This window comes from Heterocephalus glaber, unplaced genomic scaffold (assembly GCF_053883595.1).
Source record: "Heterocephalus glaber isolate CG9 unplaced genomic scaffold, H.glaber_assembly_v1.0 deba00001564, whole genome shotgun sequence".
NCBI lineage: Eukaryota > Metazoa > Chordata > Mammalia > Rodentia > Bathyergidae > Heterocephalus > Heterocephalus glaber.
Window position 1 is genome coordinate 950,038 of NW_028258351.1, and position 23,668 is coordinate 973,705.

General features: G+C 35.9%; 1 protein-coding gene across 13 annotated transcripts in view; it reads right to left on the bottom strand.

The window, feature by feature from the left end:
• Trim37 (tripartite motif containing 37) overlaps positions 1–23,668 on the bottom strand; it is a 141,859-nt gene that overhangs the window by 42,962 nt on the left and 75,229 nt on the right. For 10 of the 13 annotated variants that reach the window (XR_015443147.1, XR_015443144.1, XR_015443145.1 and 7 more), the window contains 7 exons: positions 22,120–22,170; positions 19,833–19,914; positions 11,041–11,117; positions 9,476–9,655; positions 5,759–5,873; positions 4,261–4,479; positions 2,863–2,999 (listed from right to left, as the gene is read on the bottom strand). Coding sequence is in view for 8 of the 13 variants with exons in the window: in XM_013067665.3 (XP_012923119.1) it covers positions 2,863–2,999; positions 4,261–4,479; positions 5,759–5,873; positions 9,476–9,655; positions 11,041–11,117; positions 19,833–19,914; positions 22,120–22,170 (861 nt within the window). In the remaining 5 variants the exon portion in view is untranslated. The remainder of the gene's footprint in view (positions 1–2,862; positions 3,000–4,260; positions 4,480–5,758; positions 5,874–9,475; positions 9,656–11,040; positions 11,118–19,832; positions 19,915–22,119; positions 22,171–23,668) is intronic. The other 3 variants (XR_015443146.1, XM_087191431.1, XM_087191432.1) reach the window with 1 other exon arrangement.

The window sequence follows — 23,668 nt, forward strand, 5'->3', positions numbered from 1 at the left end:
GGCATGCATGCCATAGATGCGTCACCACTGACACAGAACACCATCAACAACAAAAGGAATGAACTATTTACACATCCCATAACCTGGATGTATCTCTAGAGAACTACACTGAATAAAAAAAGCCAATCCTTTAAGGCAGTGGTGGTGAACCTACGGCACATGGCTGCACCGGGAACTCAGAGGCCTCGCTGTCAGCATGTGAGCCAAGTTGCCATTGCTTTTTCTAAATTAAAACCTCAGTATTCAGGTTTAATTTCAGTGTTGGCACTTTGCAATAAATAAGTTTTAGGTCATAGTTTGGGTACTTGGTCTTTAAAAGGTTTGCCATCACTGCTTTAAGGTTATCTACTATATGATCCCATTTACATAGTATTCTATTAAGGACAAAATTAGAGATGAAGAAGAGATGAGTGGTTTCCAGGGGTTGGTTAAAAAAAAAAGGCTAAGGTGGCAATAAAGGTATATCTATTAAAAACCAATAACAGGAATTCTTTTTTTCTTTTTTTTTTTGGTACCAGGGATCAAACTTAGGACCTTGCGCTTGCGAGGCAGGCGCAGTGCCACTGAGCTAAATCCCTGGCCCAAAAGGAATTCTTATGGTGATGGAAATAGGTTTTATTGGTGTTGATTTGGGTTTCTGGGGGTTTTTTTTGTTGTTGATTTGTTTTTTGAGACAGGATCTTGCTATGTAGTTAAGGTTGGCCTTGAACTCACTATGTAGCCCAGGCTGGCCTCAAACTTGCAATGATCCTCCTGTCTCAGCCTCCGAAGTACTGTGATTACAGGTGTCTACCACTATACCCAGCTGTGATGAAAATGTTTCACATATTACTTTTTCTTTTTGCTACTGGGAATCGAACTCAGGACCTTGTGCTTTTGAGGCAGGCGGCAGCACCACTGAGCTAAATCCCTAGCAAAAAATTATTAACTAATCCATTTTTTAATGAAAATGTTTCATTATCTTGACTATATCAATGTCAATATCCTAACTGTGATGTTGTACTATAGTTTTACATTTAGGGAAAATTGGGTAAAGGGTATTGGAATCTTTGCATTTTTTTAACTACATGTAAATCTACAATTATCTTATAACAAAAAGAAAAAAGTATCAGAACAAACATTTATAGTACTATTTACAGAAAAACCATGGAAGGACAAAGTACAGAAAGACAAGAAAGAAGGAAAAAAAATGAATATTTTCTAATTTAAAAAGATGGTGCTAATCATTATCCAAACAGATATAGGCCCATTTCCTCATCTGTAAAAGTAATAAATTAATCTTTGCTATTATTTCTATGATTACTACTGAACTATTACTACAGGTGAAGTTAGAAAAAAAGATTAAAAAGTCAATTTGATGAAAGGTTTGGTGTGTGAAGGAAGATTTATTTATTGTACATAAAATTCAACTGCCTTGAGGACAATCTTAAAATAAAGTTTAGAGATGTAACAGTGAAACTGAGACATAAATGCAATCTAGTGGTGGTGGTGTGCGCCTGTAATCCCAGCACTGTGGGAGGATGAGGCAGGAGTGTCTCAAAGTGGAGCCCAGCCTGTCAGCTTAGCAAATTCAATCCCTAGTACCATCATCACCACCAAAAAAAAAAAAAAAAAAAAATCACCCATAATGGGGCAGATTGACATATATGCCCCTGTCCACAACGCACTGAAAAGGACACATCAACACTTCTATAGTGCTTCTGCCAAAAATGAACAACCTTAATTCAATCATGAAGAAACAGACTAGTCCAAATTAAGGACTTTCTACAAAATAACCACTCTGTATTTTTCAAAAGTAGCAGTGATTTAAAAGGAAGGAAGGAAGGAAGGAGGAAAGAAACAAAGAAAGAAGGAAGGAAGGGAGGAAGGAAGGAAGGGGAAAGGAAAGGAAAGGAAAGGAAAGGAGCCAGGGATTTAGCTCAGTGGTACTGTGCCCGCCTCAAAAGTGCAAGGTCCTGAGTTTGATCCCCGGTACCAAAAAAAACAACAAAAAAGAAAAAGAAAGTAAGTGAGTAACCCAGATTAAAGCAGATTAAAGAGGTGTAACAATGAAATGTACATGATGCCCTAGATTGGCTCCTCCACCAGACAAAGGATACTCCTGACAAAATTTTTAAAAGGTTATCCTACCATATCAATGTTAACTCCTTGATTTTGATAACTGTATTGTAGTTATGTGAGAAACATCCTTGATTTTAAGAAGTACACAACAAATGTACTAATCTCAAATGTCCTAGAAAAGTTAGGCACAGAAAAACAAAATAAAGCAAAACATTAACATTTAGGAGATGAATTCATATGAATACAGAAATTCTAAGTAATATTTCTCAAAAATTCTTAAATATGAAATAATTTCAAAATTAAAACTGAAAAGTTAAACCAGGCCTGGTGACATACCCCTGTAACCCTAGCCTTTGGAAGGCTGAGGTAGAAGGATTGCATGTTTGAGCCAGTCTGGGCAATTTAGCAATACTCTATCTTAAAATAAAAAAGGGACAGGGCTATATCTCAAAGTGAAGGCCTTGAAGGGCCACAGACTTTAGCTCAGTAGCACCACACCTGCCTCGAAAGCACAAGGTCCTGAGTTCAATTCCAGGTATCCCCCTCAAAAAAAAAGTGAAGGCCTTGAGTTCAATTCCCTGTACTATAGGAGAAAAAAAAAACCCGTCTTGACTTAGATGTTAGAGATGGGAAGGAGGAAAATGGCTGTCTCCTGATTCAGTCTTTCCATCAAATTCCATTATATAAGATATGGACATGTAGAAAAACTGCTGACTATTCCCACTTTTAAGCCTTGGTTAAGATATTTTTCATAATTACCACTTAGATGCTTTATAGTGGTAGTTAATGTGGGATACTCACATAGTTTCTTCATCGATGTCATTTTCTTCTGTGTTACTTGTTGCTGTGGAACTAGCAGAAGAACTGCTACCATCAAGATGATTTACTTCATCTTCACCAACAAGATCCAGATCCAGATCTCCATCTGAAAGCTCATGCTAGATTAAAGCAAAAACAAGATTTCTATTCCAAATGTTTCCACTTGGTTGGCCATGTGCTAGTCACAAGCTAGGCCACGATGCAAGTCACACAACCACATTGAATGACGTTACTATAAACATGTGGCGGTCAATTTCAGGTGGGCCCTCAAGTGCAACTGGAAATGCTTCACATATTCTACATCAGTTTCTAATAAGGTTCCTCAAATAGTATTAACTCAAACTATCATTCGAGACCTACCTAACCTTTATACTGCTCAAGGTCATTAAATAACTGCAAGGCTCTCATCTCAAAAATAACAAGTACAAAACAATGTTGTCTCTATATATTTGTATTAACTAAAAATCACAAACTTTTTTTTGAAAGGGGGGGGCATTCCTGAAGACTAACTCAGGATCTTTGCAGGAAATATATTCACAGCCCTTTTTCATTTTGAGACTAGGTCTTGCTAAATTGGTAAGTTGCCCAGGCCAGGATCAAACTTGCGACCCTCCTGCCTCAGCCTCGCAGAGTTCTGGATCACAGGCATGAACCATCAAGCCTGACTACGAATACTTCTTAAATTTTATTTTGGTTAATATTTAGCTAGGACAAAACCTGGCAAACCCCAAGTCCCAAATCATTCTATCAACATATGCAATGATAAGGCACCTCGTCGTTTCAGGGACTAAAAATGTAACACTTTTTAAAAATCCACAATTGGGCCAGGAATTTAGCTCAGTGGCATCGCCACCTGCCTCGCAAGCGCAAGGTCCTGAGTTCAATCCCCGGTACTGAAAAAAAAAAAAAAAAAAAATCCACAATTACATAGTTTAGTTTTTAGAATGTACATCACAATTTGCTTCACAGATTGCAGAGTTTTCTTTTTTTTTGGTACCAGGAATCAAACTTGTGCTTGCCAGGCAGGCATGGTGCCACTGAGCTAACTCTCCTGCCCAGATTGCATACTTTTCTGTAATAAACCAAGTTTTAGAACTTTGAAATGCTTTGACTCAAGAACTTATGACTCAAACATTAACATTTATAGGGCCAGGGATTTAGCTCAGTGATTTCACCACCTGCTGTGCAAGTGTAAGGACCTGAGTTTGATCCCTGATACCAAAAAAAAAAAAGTGAAAAACATTAACATTTATAGAAGACAATCAATAATGAAACTCAGTGGACAATACTGTAAATATACTCTTTCTCCTACATGCTGGAAATCATGATACTACCATTCTACCATTTCTGTTATCAATCTAAAACTGGCTCAAATATTACATGATAATCTTCATTCTGAATCTTCTCTTCATCTTCTTCATCTTCCTTGGTCTCTCTTATAGATGCCGTAGCAGGATCACTTTCAAGAAGCATGTCAGAGCATGACCCAGACTTCTTAGCTCGTGTCTCAGGTGTGTCATCAGTTTGGGGGCTAAGATGATTATCTGGTGGTGACAAGTCTCTTGATTTCTGAGTTCGAGAGAGCTCAATGGTAAGTCTCTTTTAAAATAAAAACAGAAAAATTAACATTAGTCATAAAAAGTGTCTCACTGGCACAGTATGAAATAAGAAGGTTTTCCTAAAACAATTTCTTAAACTTTCTCTTACCCTCTCCTGCCTTTGGTTTATAAAAAATTCCATGACAAAGATAAACTTCCCTATTTAGTCTCACCCTTGCCTATCTAGCACAAGCTATATATACAATTAGCAAAATAATACAGGCACCTTTTTTGGATTTTTTTTGTCTGGTTTTTTTTTTTTGGTACCAGGGATTGAACTCAGGTCCTTGCGCTTGCGAGGCAGGTGGCGAATCCACTGAGCTAAATCCCCGGCCCAGTATTTTGTTTTTTGGTACCAGTGATCGAACTCGGGACCTTGCGCTTGCAAGGCAGGCGGCGGAACCACTGAGCTAAATCCCTGGCCCCATTTTTATTTTTTGCAGAGCTGAGTATCAAAGTCAGGGTCTTATGAATACTAGGCAACTGCTCTATCACTGACCCACAGTTTCAGCAGTTTGGTTTTCTGTTTTGTTTTTTGTTTTAAGATGGGACAGGGTCTCATTATGTAGTTCAGGCTGGCCTTGAATTCACTATGGAGCCCAGACTGGCCTCAAACTCATGGTGATCCTCCTGCCTCAGCCTCCCAAGTGCTGAGCAGTTTGAAATAGTACACATAACATAAAATTCTCCAAACATATGTATGTAATCATATTTTCTTTCCTCATCTATTAACTGATTTCACCATCCAACCCTCTATCTCATCCCAAGTTTCACTGTAGAAAAAGAAAAATTCCTCACATATTTTGGTTCACTATTGTAAAACAAAAATTTCTTAATGGATCTTCTCTAGTGATCCATCAACAACACTGAGAGTTCAAGAAGGAGAAATTTCAAGTATTTCATAGTTTTGAAATCTTTAAATCCTAGATAGCTTGTGGAATAGAATTAATTTATATCACTGAGAGAAAAATAGAGTTTATCTCAAACTAGAGCAGCACTGTGCAATACAACTTTATGAGATGATGAAAATGTTCTGTATTGGCAACACTCAATATAAGCACGAATTTGTGTACAAGCACCTAAGAAACAGTATCTTTATTTATAATTAAGTTAAAGTGACATAGCCAAGTACGGTGAATAGCTATCAAACTGGAGAGTACATAACACAAACAGCATAACTGGATTTTTTTCTATAAAATTACAAATAGGAAAGAATATCAAAAATCTAAAACCAAATGTAGCAAGCGAAAAGGTAAACAGAAATAGTGTTATTTCCTTACCTCTTTAAGATTGTTTATTTGTTGGATATAACTAGTCTGTGCAGCTTCCAACTGTGTGATATACCAATGTTGGTCCCGGCATTTTTGAAAAAAAGTAGGTGAACGTACCTGAAACCTTAAAAGAATAGATCCACATGAAAAAAAAATCCAATAATAAAATATTATAAATCTGGCCTTGAGTATACAACTATAAATTCTACAGTATTATCTTATTTAGTTTAGTTTATACAGTAAAAATTAAAATGAACTCAGAGCTTCATATAGTCTAAAATTCATAATGACTTAAGTTTCTGACAAATTAGTTGTCTAAACATAAACTAGTTTTCTAGAAATAGCTTCTGTAACAGGATTAAACTTCCAAGCTAACCGATTAACATATATTGATTATAATAATGCAGTTCAGATACAATGATGATCATGAGGTGGAAAGAAGAGGACTAAACTATGCAGAAATAGGAACATTATATTTTCCTTTGCTTAAGTCAGGCCCTAGTAAAATAATGCAAAGTTTATTTTAAGTGCTGTTCTTTTTATTTTGCTATTGCATCTCTATTCTATTCCCTATTTCCTATCCCTCAGGAAAACTCAGAGTCAAAATTCAGGATTGTTTTTAAGTTAAGCTAAAGCGTTTTTATGCTCTAAATAAATGATATCCTCACCCCTCCAGATATCTTATAATCAAAACTCCCCACATTACAATATAGCATCAGCCAGCTATGGTTAAGAAAAAAAATCACTATATTAAATTATATTCATGAACAAGTAAGGTCTTAATGCATCTATAGTTGTTTTGTTTTTTTGGGTTTTTTTCCGGTACCAGGGATTGAACTCAGGACCTCGCACTTGCAAGGCAGGCACTGTGCCACTGAGCTAAATCCCTGGCCCTATAGTTGTATTTTTTAAAAGCTAATATTTATTAAAGCAAACAAAACTCTTATCTCTTTAAATATGCAAACATGACTCCATTTACAGAAAAAAAGAGAAACCCATAGAGCATGTAATTTGGAAGTCTCCATCTCTGTCACCCCTACCCCCAAACCCTTCTACTCTGACCCTCTTATGTTAGCCACTGCTATAGTTCAGATCTTAAATGTCCCTAAAAGGCCGATGTGTTGAGGGCTTGTTTCCTGGGGTAGTGCTATTGGGAGATGCTTACATCATTAAAGGCATGCCCTTGAAGGGGACAGTGGGATCCCAGCTCCTTTCTCTTCCTCTATCTCACATCCCAGACATGAGGTGACCAGTTTTGCTCCATCACGCAATTCTACTCTTAAGTACTGCCTTGACACAGATCCAAAGCAACAGGGCCAACTGATTATGGACAGAAGCCTACAAAACTGTGAGTCAAAAATAAAACTTCTCTCTTCCTAAGTTAATTATCTCAGATATTTGTTAATAAGAACAGAAAGCTAACACAGCCATCATTGCATTTTTTTTTTTTAGAATTTTAGACCTAGTGTAAGAAAACGATGATCATCTAATATTTAACAGTAACAGATACCTAATTTCAGTCAAGGATACTCTTTTGTTTGTTTGGGGTTGTTTTTTTTTTGGTACTGGGGATTGAACTCAGGACCTTACGCTTGCGCTTGCGAGGCAGGAGCTGGAATTACTGAGCTAATCCCCAGCCTAACGATACTCTTTTAATGGAAGAATAAAGTAACTATATATTTATTCATATATAGTTATAGGAAAACCTTAAGTAATTTTAAAATTTAATACCTAAAAAATTCCAACAGAAAAATAAATTTCAACAGAATCTTGCACTGAGGTTTAAATTTTGTGCAACTGTTCATTAAATAAATATTATGAGTCAACAGTATAATTATAAACTTCTCTCTTTAAGAACTTCATTTATAGGATTATTTCATAAAATATTATTTTTATCTGCCTTTCCGTCTTGAGTTCCTTAAGGACAAAAACCAACTTTAATCCTTTTTGTTGTTTACAGTACTGGAGTTCAAACCAGGGACCTGTGCATGTTAGGCAAGTGCTCTAATACTCAGCTACATCCCAGCCCTTTTTTAAAATTTTGAGACATGGTCTTGATAAATTACAATCCTCCTGCTTTAGCCTCCCAAATAGCTGAGACTAAGTGCATGCATCACCATACTTGGTTTAATTCCTTTTTCAAGCCAGAGTCAGGCACACAGCACAGACTCTATAAATACTGCTGAGTGAATGATAACTAAACATCTCAGCAGAAATCTGTTCCTATACTGATATACAGTCTCTAAGTAAAGGTTTTCTTCTAAACACGGATGACCTAAAAAAATACTAGAGGTCAATAAATTGCATTAAAAACCAGGGAAACTCTCACACAGATTGCCAATAGAAAGATCCAACATTACTATGCCTAAGTAAGAAGAGGAATAAGACTATAAAATATAGGGGTTTTTTGTTTGTTTGCTCCTTTTGTTTTTTGAGACGGAATCTTGCTATGTAGTTCACGCTGGTCTCAAACTCACAGTGATTCTCCTGCCTCAGCCTTCCAAGTGCCAGGATTACAGGCATGCACCACTATGTCCAACTAAAACATGGATCTTTTGTAAACTGATGCTTAAATAATTTGCAATTCTATGACTAATCAAGAAATAGCAACAAATTATTTCTCTTGTGAGTAATTCAAAGAACAAAACAAAAACCTGAAAGAATAAAATGGAACTACAATAATTCCACCAAAAGAAAATATAGAAACATGAAATTTTTTCTTATACTGAAAATGTCCCTTTTTTCACTTTTTTCTTCTCCTAAAAAAAGTAGAAAGAACAAAAAGTAAAGGCTAACATGATAGCAACACATTAACCCAGCATGCTGAGATAAACAGAGCTCAGAAAAAGTAAAATTTAGGAGGTTAGATCATTCCCAAGGGAATCATTTTTCTGTCTGGATGAAAATTTTCTAAGCTGTTAAAACAGTCTGAAATCTCACAGTTCAGAGCAACTCTAAATCTCTTTTAAAAATTTAAGTTCTCATTATCATCATTAAATTATAACATCAGGTAATAATGGCCCAGAACTTACAACCTGTAGAGGCTCCCCCAAATTAAATGGGGCTGTTTCATAGCCACTGTTGATAGTTTGTTTCTTATTGCCAATAACATATCAAATATTCCTTATTGGTTTTCACCAATTTTCATCTCTATTCTCTTACTTGTAATTTGCTATTATTTAGAAATAAACCAGAAGTTGTTTTATAACGTTAAGTTTGTAAAACCAAGTTTGTCCCCAAAATGTAATATAATATCAGTGAGGAAAAAAAACCCAGCATTTGATTCCTCAGTCTCACATTTCCTCACTATCTTGGATTACACCTTATAAATACAGGCTGAAAGTAATTTTATACAATATTTTTAGTGCAGCTGCATTTTGACTTTGATTCCTTACATGAATTCATGAATGGAATACTCCACTTGTGACATTATGTCAGTGCTAAAACTATTTAAGATTTTAGAATATTTTGGAGCATCCTTTGGATTAGGATGTTCAAACTCTAATAGTTTGGTTTTTTTTTCCAATGGAATCAGTAACTAGATCTTGAACAAATTATTTTTTAGCCACTTGACTACATGGGACTCATGAAATTAAATAAAGAAACTGGTATGGTTATGGTTACTATGAATTTCAATACTCATCTCTGTTAAACTAATCTACTTTGAAATAAAGTTCTGATGATAGTATTCTTCCATAAGTTATAAAATCAGGCATTTCCTATTACCTTAAAATTACTGTATCATTTTGTCGATTTAAATAGCCTTCATTTGCAAGTAAGTCCAGACGAAAAAATCTATTATAGCCCCAGCATTCTCCAACTTCAAAGTCAGATGCAAATTCTCGAATGATGTTTTTGGTAGGATCATTGCAGGACTGATGAACCATCTCTACACGATATTCGTATCTAAAATTTTAAAATAGAATATTGATACAGAGTAAGCAAAAGAGTCATCAGAACATTAAGGTTATCAAATACTTAAGAAATTTACTGATATACAGTACAGTTAAATTTCTTTCGGAAAGAATGGTATCAGTTACAAAAAAGCAGTATAGTAGTTCGGTTTTTTTGGACTGCTTCCATTTTTTCCTTTTCTCATATTTTTTCTTTTCCCTACTTTCCTTTCCTCTACCTCTCCCACTTCCCCTACCCCTTTAGACCTTTTCTTCCTATTTCACATTATCAATTATACATTTTTTTTTTCAATTATACATTTTGATCCTTATTTACACTTTTAGTTTCTCATACCAGCTCAGTGGTTCAGATGCCTGCCTAGCAAGCACAAGGACCCAAGTTCAATCCCCAGTACCAAAAAAAGAGTATGGCCTCAATGTGCATCCATTTAGCTATAAATGTCTCTACTTTCTCATTATTTATGGCTGAGTAGTACTCCGTTTTATAAAAAAAAAACCCACATCTTCTTTATCCAGTCCTCAGTTGATGGACAATTGGGCTGTTTCCAAGTTTTACCTTTTACATATAAACGTGGGTGCCGCCATAAACACGGGTGCACATATATCACTGTGGTATGATTCTTTTAAATCTTTGGGGAAGACACCCAGCAGGGGAATAGCTGGGTCAAATGGAACCTCTAATCCGAGTTTTTTAAGATATCTCCATATTGATTTCCACAGTGGTTGCACAAGTCTGCACTCCCACCAACAATGAAGAAGGGTTCCTTTCTCCCCACAACCCCACCAGCATTTGTTATTGGTTGATTTCTTGATAGCAGCCATTCTTTCTGGGTTGAGGTGGAATCTCAACGTTGTTTTCATCTGCAGCTCTCGAATGACCAATGACATTGAACATTTTTTCATATGTTTATTTGCTGCTTTTACTTCTTTGTCTGAGAAATGTCTGTTCATTTCGGATGCCCAGTTTTAAATTGGGTCTTTGAATTTGGGGGATCTGATTTTTTTCAGTTCTTTATATATTCTAGATAGTAGTCCTTTGTCTGAGGAACAGCTGATAAAAATTTTTTCCCACATTGTAGGTTTTCTCTTAGCTCTCCCTTCAGCTTTTTAAAACTTCTGAGACAGGGTCTCACTAAAGTGCCTAGGCTGGGCTTGAATTCAGGATAGTCCTGCCTCAGCCTCCTGAGTAACTGAGGTCCTAAAAGAAAACAGTTCTTAGAATTACCAAATTATGCTATCATACTATGTCAAAGGTGCCTTTTTACTGTATATCTTAACAGAAATACAATACAGCAATTGACAAAAGTAATTGACAAAAACTGCTAGGGAGATGTATGTAAATGAACATTAGGAGTGTTATTTAATTACACCTCTTACTTGGAAGTTTCAGGCAACCCAGCTGAGAGTTCCAGAAACACAGATAAGTAGTAACCACGCACAACTCCATTTCCATCCTAAAAAAAAAAAAGTGGGGGGTTATGCAAAGACAAACTCCAGATCAATATAAATATAAAGAAAATGGAGAATAATACCTAATATCTGGTTTGGAAAGTACTTCTAACCTTAAAAAAATGAAATAAAAAAGACCAACAGATTTGAATCTTAACAATTTTAAACTTTTGTGCATTAAGGAAAAGAACCAGATTAAGGCATGTAAATTAAGACAACAATTAACTATGAAAAAAAAGTTAAGAGATGCCACAGATTTAGCTCAGTACAGCCACTGTCTGCCTCACAAGGCAAGGTTCCAAGTTCGATCCCTGGTAGCAAAAAAACAAAAAAAAAGTTAAGAGCTTTAAAATACACAGAACTCTTTACAAACCAGGCATTAACAAAAAAAATCAATTAACAAATGCAATTAAATACTCAATTTCAGTTGAAATGAGTGTGCCAAAAAAAAAGGGGGGGGTGAGGCATCCTGTAGATTGAACTGAAAGTCTTGCGTAGGCAAGCATTCTACTACTGATCTACATCTGCAGCCCCAAAATAAGATAATTTTCAAGAATATCTAGAATATATAAAGAACTAGGAATATGAACAGATTTTTTTATGCTGAATGATATACAAAGAGCCAATAAACATAAAAAGATGCTCAATACCAGTAATTAATAGGAAATGGAAATTAAAATCACAAATATAATTCATAACTTATTAGAATGCTTCCTATCAAAATGCAGAAATCAGCTTCCGGGCCACCATACCACCTGAGTGCAGAGCAGCAGAGCTGCCCTCAGCACAGAGGTGAACCTTCCAGGCTGCGGTAGCACCACCTCGAGTGCAGAGGAGCAGAGCTGCCCTCAGCACAGAGGTGAACCTTCCAGGCTGCGGTAGCACCACCTCGAGTGCAGAGGAGCAGAGCTGCCCCCAAAGGAGAGGAGGTGAACTTCCGGGCCGGCATACCACCAACCCAAGCACTGAGGAGGTGAGAGGCAAGGGCACCAGCAGCACACATCCCCGCCCACGACCCCTCCCTGGGTGAAATGAGAAGACACATAGACAAGTCTCAAAACAAGACTTCCAGATCACCTACAGCAACCCCAAAGAGAAAGGAGATGGAACACTCTGATACTCAATCACCTGGACTCCCTGAACTGGCAACAAAAGAGGATCTAGAAAAAATGAAATCAGAAATAATTTCTCAGATATCAGCAGAGACTGTGGCAAGAGTGCAAGACATGATTAATAAATCTAGAGAGGACACAGATAAAAAAATAGAGGAGCTGAGGAACATGATAGAATCCAGACACAGGAAACAAATGAAATCCATAAAACAGATGCAAACAGATATCTAGAAGATTAAAAACTCCACTGAATGTTTACACAGCAAAATGAGCCAAAGTGAGGACACAATTTCAGATATAGAAGATAAGATTGCAATTAGTAACCAGGAAAAGAAAAATTGCTTTAAAACTATAAGGGACCACGAGAAATCAATCTAGCAGCTGCAAAGAAGAGTAACATAAGACTGATCAGAGTCAATGAAGAAACAGGAGTGTGTAGACAACATAAAAAAATTGTTCACAGAAGTGATGGCAGAAAGCTTCCCAAGCAGAGGAAAAGAACTTGACATACAGATAAGTGAGGCATATAAGACTCCAACTAGCCTTGATCAAAAAAAAATCTACACATAGGCATATAACTGTTAAGATTCCAGAAACCCAACAGAAGAACAAAATTCTACAAGCAGTTAGACAAAAGAAACAAATCACATACAAAGGAAAGCCCATCAGAATCACAGACTTCTCAATGCAAACCCTCAAGGCAAGAAGAGCTTGGACTGACATATTTCAAGCCCTAAAGGTAAGCAGCCTCCAACCCAGATTGATGTACCCTGCAAAACTATCTTTCAAAATTGATGGAGAAATAAGATACTTTCATGACAAAGAGCACCTTAGGAACTTCATGAATACCAAACCAGCACTCCAAAACATTTTAGCCAATATCCTAGGAAAACACAATGAGGATCACAGCCCCAGAAAGCCCAGCAGAATGAATCCATCAGACACGACAAGAAATTAAACACAAAGAGGGATAATCCAACAAAAAGAAAAAGTCATGACAAGGATAAGTCAATACATATCAGCTATAGCCACCAATACTAGTGGTCTCAATTCACCAATCAAAAGAAATAAACTGACAGAATGGGTCAAGAAGCAAGATCCAACACTATGCTGCATACAAGAAACATTTAATTCAAAATGAAACTCACAGACTAAAAGGTAAAGGGCAGAAAAAAATACTCCATGTGACAGAAACTTGAAAAAAAGCAGAAGTAGCTATCCTCTTTGCAGATCAAGTGCATTTCAAACCAACACTGATTAAGAGAGACGAAGAAGGACAATACATCCTTGTAAAGGGAACAATCCAAGAGGAACAGATCACAATCATAAACATATATGCACCAAATACTAATCCACCCAACTATATAACAGTAACGGACATGAAAAGTCAAATAAGCACTAATACAATAGTAGTGGAGGACCTCAATACCCCAATGTCACAAATAGGATAGATCAACTAGACAAAAAAATAACCAACGAAATACTAGAACTCAATCAAACTCTTGAACAAATGAACTTAACAGATGTTTAGAGTGTTCCACCCCACAAAATCAGAAAACACATACTTCTCAACTGGACATGGGTCGTTCTCCAAAAGAGACCACATACTCACTCACAGAACATGTTTAAGTAAGTGCAAAGGAATTGAAGTTGTCCCCTGTATATTATCAGACCATAGTGTGATGAAATTGGAGATCCATAGCAAAAGAAACCACAAGAATTTCATAACCACATGGAAACTGAACTACAAACTTTTGAATAACGAATGTGTCACAGAGAAAATTAAAGAAGAAATCAGACAGTTCCTTCAATTAAATAACAATGACAATACATATTGGAATCTATGGGACACAATGAAAGCAGTCTTAGGAGAGAAATTCATAGCAGGGAATGTTAACGTGAAGAAAACAGCGAGCTCAATTACACAACCTGATGCTGAACCTCAAGCTTCTAGAAAAAGAAGAGCAGGACAAACCCAAAGCTGATACAAGGGAGGAAATTATAAATATTGGAGCAGAAATCAATGCAATGGAGACTAAGAGAACAATACAAAAATTCAATGAAGCCAAGAGTTGGTTCTTTGAAAGACTCAACAAAATTGACAAACCCTTAGACGATCTTATCAGAAAAAAGGAAAGAAAAGGCCCAAATCCATGCAATTAGGAATGAAAAGGCTGAAATTACAACACACCCAGCAGAAATCCAGAGGATCAACAATACCTACTTCAAGAACCTATACGCCAATAAGATGGAAAACACAGAAGAAACGGACAGATTCCTAGATACGTATGAATTATCAAAGTTGAACAAAGAAGACCTAAAAATTCTAAACAACCTAATATCAATGAAATTGAAAACATAATTAAAAACTTAGAAACTGAGAAAAGCCCGGGTCCTAATGACTTCACCGCTGAGTTCTACAAGTCATTTAGAGAGGAACTACTGCCACTACTGTTTAAACTCTTCAATGAAATTGAAAGGGAAGCAATACTCCCAAATTCATTCCTGGAAGCAAGGATCACCTTGATCCCCAAAGCAGCAAAAGACCCAACCAAAAAAGAGAACTATAGGCCAATCTCACTAATGAACATAGATACAAAACTCCTTAATAAGATACTGGCAAACAGAATGCAGAAGATCATCAAGAAGATCATATACCCTGACCAAGTGGGATTCATCCCAGGGATGCTTCAACTACGCAAATCAATAAATGTAATACACTATATATCAATAGAGCCCCAAGGACAAAAACCATATGATTATCTCAATAGATGCAGAAAAAGCATTTGACAAAATCCAACATGCACTTATGATAAAAACCCTACAAAAAAATTGGAATACATGGTCTCTACCTAAATCTGATAAAAACCATCTATGAAAAGCCAACAGCCAACATCATACTAAATGGTCAAAAACTGAAATCCTTCACACTCAAATCAGGAACAAGACAAGGATGTCCACTATCACCACTCCTGTTCAATACAGTCTTAGAAACATTAGCCACAGCAATTAGGTAAGAGAAAGAAATAAAAGGAATAAAGACAGAAAATGAAGAAGTCAAATTGTCATTATGTACAGATGACATAATATTCTCTATATAAAAGACCCCAAGAATTACATCAAAAGTCTTCTAGACTTAATAACCAAATTCAGTAAAGTAGCTGGATACAAGGTCAACACACAAAAATCAATAGCTTTCCTCTACACGAACAAGAGACTCACTGAGAAATAGGGCAAATAATTCCTTTCACAATAGTATCCAAGAAACTGAAATACCTAGGAATAAACCTAACGAAAGAAATCAAAGACCTCTTCTCTGAAAACTATAGCACTCTGAAAAGAGAGATTGAAGATGATATCAGAAAATGGAATGACATCCCCTGCTCCTGGGTAGGAAGGATCAATATAGTGAAAATGGCCATACTTCCAAAACTGCTATATAGATTCAATTCAATCCCAATCGAAACCCCAGCAGCATACTTTTCACGGACCTTGAGAAAACAATCCAAAAACTCATTTGGAACAAGAAGAGACCCAGAATAGCAAAAGCAATTCTAGGTAACAGAGACACGGCAGGGGGTCTCACACTCTCCAACTTGAAACTATACTACAAAACTACTGTGATAAAAATAGCATGGTACTGGCAAAGAAACAGACCTCAGGACCAGTGGAACAGATTAGAAGATGCAGAAACAACTCCAGACACACTCAGCCACCTCATCTTTGACAAAGGAGCCAAACACCCTTGCTAGAGGAAACATAGCCTCTTTTATAAATGGTGCTAGAAAAATTGGGTTTCAACTAGTCAAGGATTAAAACTAGACCTATATCTCTCACCATGCACTAAACTAAAATCCAAATGGATTAAAGATCTAAATAGTAAAATAGAAACTCTGAACCAGTTAGAACAGAGGTTAGGTAGAACCCTTGAAGACATTGGTGTAGGAAAAGATTTTATGAACAAAACCTCAGTTGCCCGTGAACTAGCACAAACAATCAACAAGTCGGATCTCTTCTAATTAAAAAGCTTCTGCACAGCAAGAGAAACCACCAGCAGTGTGAAGAGACAACCCACAATGTGGGAAAAAATTTTCCCCTGCTGTTCCTCAGACAAAGGTCTAATATCTAGAATCTAGGAAAACTTAAAAAAATCAGACCTCCCAAATTTAAAGACCCAATCCAAAAATGGGCATCTGAAATGAACAGACATTTCTCAGAAACAGCAAATAAACATATGAAAAAATGTTCAACATCACTGGTCATTCGAGAGATGGAAATGAAAACAATGCTGAGATTCCACCTCACCCCAGAAAGAATGACTGCTATCATGAAATCAACCAATAACAAATGCTGGCGGGGCTATGGGGAAAGAGGAACACTGATGTACTGCTGGTGGGAGTGTAGACTGGTGCAACCACAGTGGAAATCAGTATGCACTACAACCACTGTAGAAATCAGTATGGAGATACCTCAAAGAACTAGGACTAGAATTCCCATTTGACCCACTCCCCTGCTGGGTATCTTCCCCAAAGAATTAAAAGAATCATACCACAGTGAAGTATGTCCACCCATGTTCATAGCAGCACAATTTGTAATAGCTAAAACTTGGAAACAGCCCAAATACCCATCAATTGGAGACTAGATAAAATGTGGGTTTTTTAAATAAAATGGAGTACTACTCAGCCATAAAAAATGAGAAATTTGAGACATTTATAGCTAAATGGATGCACACTGAGGCGATACTCTTAAGTGAAATAAACAGGACACAAGTGTAAATACTGAATAGTTTCTCTAGTGTGAGAAACTGAAAGTGTAAATAAGGACTAAAAGGTATAACAGATAATGTGAAATAGGAAGAAAAGGGGCAAAGGGGTGGGGGAAAGGAAAGAAGGGAATGGAATATGACAATATGAAAAAAAATGGAAACAAAGTCTTTGTAAATACGGAGGGATGGAGGGGTTGAAGGGAGGGCAGGGGAATGGGGAAACAATAAGAACCAAGAGAGATTATGTAAAGGTGCAAATTTGCAATGATGAATGTCATTGTATTATATACCTAAAATGTATCAATAAAATTAATTGAAAAAAGAATGAGAAAGTAAAGACATTTATAGCTAAGTGGATGTACACTGAGGCCATACTCTTCAGTGAAATAAATAGGATACACGTGTGTAATTACCGAATAATTTCTCTGGTGTGAAAAACTAAGTGTAAATAAGAATCAAAATGTATAATTGATATTGTAAATAGGCAGAAAATGTCTAAAGCAATAGGGGAAGTGGGAGCGGGAAGTGGGAGCGGGAAGAGGAAAAGAAAAAATATGAGAAAAGGAAAAACATGGAAATGAAGTTTTTGTAAATAGGGAAGGGTGGAGGGGGTGAAGGCAGGGCAGGGGAATGGGGAAACAATAAGAACCAAGATACATTATGTAAAGGTACAAGATCCCAATGATGAATGTAACTGTATTGTATACCTAAAATGTACCAATAAACTAAATGGAAAAAAAACCCGCAGAAAACAAATACTGCAAAGAATGTGAAGAGACAAATCCTCATGCACTGATGAGGATAAAATAAGGTAAAATAGTACAACTGCTATAACATATGATCTAGTAATTCTACTTGTGGGTATTATTCGAAAAAAACTGAAAGCAAGATCTTGAAGAGATGTGTGCACATATTAATACCATCCCCTAGGTGAAAGCAACCCAAATGTCTGTTTACAGATGAATGAGCAAAATGTGTAACGTACATACAATAGATATTATTCAGCCTTATGATGGGAAGGAAATTCTACACATATAACAAAAAACAGATGAAAAAAAAAACCGAAAAAAAAACAGATGAACTTTAAGCTAAGTGAAGTAAGCCAGTCATATAAAGGCAAACACTTTATGATTCTACTGGTAAGAGATACCTAGCGTAATCAGATTCACAGAAACAGAATGCAGAATAAGGGTTACCAGGGGTTTGGGGGAGGAGAAAGAGAGCTACTTAGTGGTCAGAGTTTTTATTTTGCAAGATGAAGTTTTGAAGATCATACAAGGTAAATACACTGATGCTACTAATGACAAATTTTACATTATATATTAGCAAAATAAAAGATTAAAGAACAAAAATGCTAACCCTACAGACAATGAAAGCACCCCAGAAAAACAAAAATAGATCAAAACTGTAACTTATTCCAAAACAACCTAAACACTACTAAGAAAACAATAAAATGAAAATAAAAAGAAAATAATAAAATGGAAGAACAGCAGAAATTAAAATTAGAAAACTCAGGATTAAATGAAAGAACTAAGGAAAGAATATGAAATTTTTTAAAAAGTTACACTGAACCAGAAGGAACACAAAGCAAATAAACACAATGGATTATGCGTTAAGAGAAAAAAGTGAACAAAGGAAAATTTTAAAAATGAAACACTCATAAGGCTGAAGTAAGAGGATTACTTGAGTTCAGTTCAAGACCACCCTGGGCAACAACACAGTGAGAAGATGTCTCCAAAAAAAAAAAAGAGTTTTAAAAAAAATTAAAATAATGAAAACAAAAGGAACAGCTTTAGCAAGCAAGTGATAAACAGTTAAGACAGGCTAAGAAAATTCAAAATAGAGATTATAAATGGGGCACGGTGGTACATGTTTGTAATTCCAGCAGTCTGGAGGGTGAGGCAGGGAATTGAAAATTCAAGCCTAATCTGGGCAACGTAGCAACTTAATGAGACCCTACATCAAAATAAAAAAATAGGGTCGGGGATTTAGCTCAGTGGTTTCACCGCCTGCTGTGCAAGCACAAGGACCTGAGTTTGATCCCCAGTACCAAAAAAATAAAAATAAAAAAAATATAAATAAATAAATAAATAAATAAAAGGACCAGGGATTTAGCTCAGTGGCACCACACCTGCCTGGCAAGAAAAAGGTCCTGAGTTAGATCCCTGGTACCTAAATAAATAAATAAATAATAAATAAATAAATAATAAAATAGGCCCGGGATATAGCTTAGTTTGAAGGCCTTGGGTCAATTCCCAGTACCAAAGGTGAAAAATAGCAAAATGAAACAAAATAAAACAAAAAAACCCCACAAATTATACAGGTACCAAGAAAGAAAACCAAAAAAGCCAATGAAACAAATACTAAAAACTAAAATGAGCATTAATAGCTGCTAATAACACAAAAGAGATGCAAGTACAAAAATAACGCACTACTGCTTATATTCCTGCCATAGGAATTGACTTGAATATCATCATGCCGCTAATTCAGCTGCCAATTCAAGAAATATATAGATCAAAGTGGCTGTACATGAGTCAGCATATATGTGGGGGTTTTTTTCTGGGTTTCTGTACCTGTATTTTTTAAAATGACTTTTAAAAGAAGAATTTTAAACATTTTTGTCTAATGGTAAGCGTATTTCCACAAACCACAAATAAAATTTAATTATATATCAGTTCATACTGCCCATATACAACCCACTGTTTCCATATTTAGTAAAATAGCCCACGAAGAAACAAAATCAACATTAATTTCCAGACTGCACTAAAGTTGAACTAGTATACTGTAGAACGCTGAAAAACAGATTTTGGTTTCAAAGTTTATTAGAAATATGAAAAACTTACTGGGTAAACTTTTAATCTCCAGCAAAGTCCTGAAACTTGAAGAGGTGAACTATAAACAGGATCTGCTCTCTGGCGCAAAGTGCTGAGGAAAAAGAAAACCAATCAAAATCCCAAGATCAAAACCATTATGAAATGGCAACAGGATATATTTATTACGTATTTGAAATCCTGAATAACAGGTGAGTAAGGAAGTCAAGATTTTATTGTACAAGATTATATATACTTACAAACTGGAAATAAAATTTAATGATAATCTGGTCCCTGGGGCAAACGATCCGTCGCCCCTCTCCCCACCTTTGTCTTAATAAAGCATTTTAGGGGAAAAAAAAATTTAATGATAATCACTCAGCAATATATTTTGTTTCAGTAAAAAACAAAGCAAAACCAAAACAAAACCCTCTTAAAAATGTGACAATTAAGAGGAAACTATCACTAATTATCCTGAAATTAATTCTGCTTTAATAAGCAGTATTCAGTCCAGTGTACAGTGCATTCCTGTAATCTCAGCACTCAGGAGGCTGAGGCAAGAGGATTGCTGAGAGTTCAAGTCCAACCAGGGCTACATAGTGAGTGCAAGGCCAGCCTGAACTACATAGCAAGACCTTGTCTCAAAAAACTGAAAAAAAAAAAAAGTACCATTCATCAGTGTTTTTAAAAGCTTGTGATAAAGCGTGTGCTTAGAACAATCTAAAAGCCATAGGTTCAATTCCCAACACCAAGAAAAATATTTTTTTAAAAGATCAAAACCAAAAATCTCAGCTCTGGTGTGAGAAACTGAACGTGGAAATAAGGGCTGAGCTGTATAATGGATACTGGAAAATGGGAAGAAACTCTTCAAATGGGCAGGGGAATAAGGAGGAGGGAGGAAGGAAGTAAGTGACAAGAAAAAAAGTGAAAATAGAAGGAAAAAAATGGAAACAAATTTTTTGTACATAGGGAGGGGAGGGGGCTTCAGGGGGTAATGGGATAAAATAAAAAATTAAATTAAAAAAACCCACTTAATATTTCCTCCTCACTTCTGTGTAACATAATTATGTGCTAAACCTTAACACTTGGGGAAAACATCAGAGAAGCAACATTTTGGCTGCAAAATTATCCCATAAGAAAAGACAAATCAAATGCCCTTACTTTGGTGGTTATCCCCAACCGTCCCAAAGACCTTGTATTTTTAGTTTCATGCTGCCCTTAATACAAGTCCCTTAGAACTTTTGTGTTTTAAGATCTTTGCTTCTAATTGTAAAGGAAAAAACAGCAAAGGCTAATAAAACATGCTACTTAAAAGCTTCAACATTTCTTATAATAATGTCTCTTACCCACAATTTCTCACTTCCAGCTGAGATAAACTGAGCCCAATGAACTTCTTCCCACCACTTTTCTTTCTTTCATTTTTTTTTTTTTGATATCAGGGATCGAACTCAGGACCTTGCACTTGGCAAGGCAGGTGCGGTGCCACTGAGCTAAATCCCCAGCCCTACCACTTTTATTTCTTAGGTAGGTAGAGGCTCATGACCCCTACACAGTATTCCCAGCCCTCTACTTTGGAGAAAGCTAAACAAACTCACTTAAAAATATTTTCCTTTCCCCATAATAGAGAAAAAAATAGTCCTTAAGATACAATATAGTACAAGTCAAGCAGCCCTAATCTGAAAACTTGAAATTCAAAGTACTCCAAAATCTGTAATTTCTGAGCTCCAACATGAGGCCACAAGTGGAAAATTCTAACCCGACTTCATATGACATGAAGCATTCAAACTGAAGGGATAGCTGGGCATGGTGGCACATGCCTATAATCCCAGCACTCAGGAGGCTGGGGCAGGAGGATTGCCTGGGCTACACAGTGAGTCCAACTACAGCCTGGATAAGACCCTGTCTAAAAAAATTTTAAAAACCCAAAAGAACAATAGCAACAAACAAATTAAAGGGGCACTAAAAACACTGCAAAATTACTTTCAGGCTATGTGTATAATATGTATATGCTACATACATGAATTTTGTTTTTGGACTTGGATCTCATAACTCAAGCATGCATATATATATATATATATATATATATATGCATGCAAATATTTGAAAATCTGACTTCTAGTTCCAAACATTTCAGATAGGAAATACTCAGCTTGTACAAATAAGGCCACCTCTACATTTTTAAAAGGAAATTTATTTCTATTTCTTATTTGTTCTAAGAGTGATATAGTTCAATAGATCTCTAGCCTACTGAGGAATAACAATTTCTTGGTTTTTCCTTATGTATATGTATCAAAAAGCTAGAGTCATCAAAACTTCTTACCTGAAATTCTCTAAAACAAAAGTAGCTGAATCATAAGATGGTACTAATTCACTAAAAAAAAAAAAGCAAAAGGAAAAAAATGTATTTAGTTTATGTAAGTTTAAGTTTCATTTAGTTAAAAAAAAAAATCCCTCAGTAATATCTTTAAAACTTTAAACTAGTCCTTACAAAATATTTCCAAATCCTTACTGAACATAACTTTAAGCCTAATGAGTTCATAAAACCATCAAAAATTTACAATTGAATTGTAGATACAATTTTTTTTTTTTTGGTACCGGGAATCGAACTTGGGTCCTTCTGCTTGCGCAGCAGGCGGCGAAACCACTGAGCTAAATCCCAGGCCCTTACAATTATTTTTAAAAGTATTTTTTAAAAGGCAATGTATGATTAAGCATTAAAGCAAACACAAGAGACTAACTTAAAGAATTCATGGAAATAGCAAAATATTGATGTCTAGGAAACAGCAGAAAGTTGATAGTATAGGAATCTGAGTTATTAAACAGATATAACAGATGAGCTTAAAATGAAAAGTAACAGGCAAAAGATTTATGAAATCTAGAAAGTAATAGCAAAAGTTAAAAAAAAATTCACAATTAATCCCCAAACTTTCATCAGAACTATTGAGTATATTAACAGACCTAAGGTTCTTTGAGACTATTTACTAGCAAATAAATTCAAATAAGTTCATGAACTTAATTTTACTATTTTAGGGAAGATGGCTTCATTTGTGTTTGTGTGGAGATGGCTACGGCTGTTTTTGTCACCCAATGTGGAGTTCATGAACAGAAGCAAAATTTTGTCGACCACTTTTGAGAACCAAATTGTTTGCAAACAGCAGCATGATCAAAGGAGGTGTTATTGTAAATCTATGCTTTTTTTTTTTGTACTAGAGATCGAATTTGGGACCTTGCACTTGCAAGGCAGGTGGTGGCACCACTGAGCTAAATCCCCGGCAATCTATGCCTTTTCATAGGATACCCAAAATCACTTAGTAGGCAACAGAGATATACTAGCACATTAACACTTTCATGGCAAGATAAGATTATCTCAAGCAACTTTAGTTCCATGCGATCGCTCTCAAGAGAACTGAACCATAAACCTTAGGTGGGCTAAGGGATACTCTATTTTGCTGCTAAACAGGCTTAGATCAGAATTACACAATTTGTAATACAGAGTGTTAACAGTTTGATATACTTACAACTTTAACAAAACAAACTGAAAGCCATCTCATCACACCTTCAATTATATATATATATTTGTTTTGTTTTGTTTTGTTTTGTTATAGAGGATCAAACTCAGGACCTTGCGCTTGTGAGGCAGGCGGTGGCACCACTGAACTAAATCCCCAGACCTTTTTATATTTTATAAAGTTTACTTCATCCAAATTTTGGCCAAAATAAGACAGGATACATCAATATCACACTGTGATAGTGCCTAAATTAGTGGTTTATTATGTGAAAATACAGTATAATTAAATTATTCGGCTAAATAAGTCACACCATTTTCATATTAAGTAGACATACTTTGCCCACTAAATGTTATCTGTATA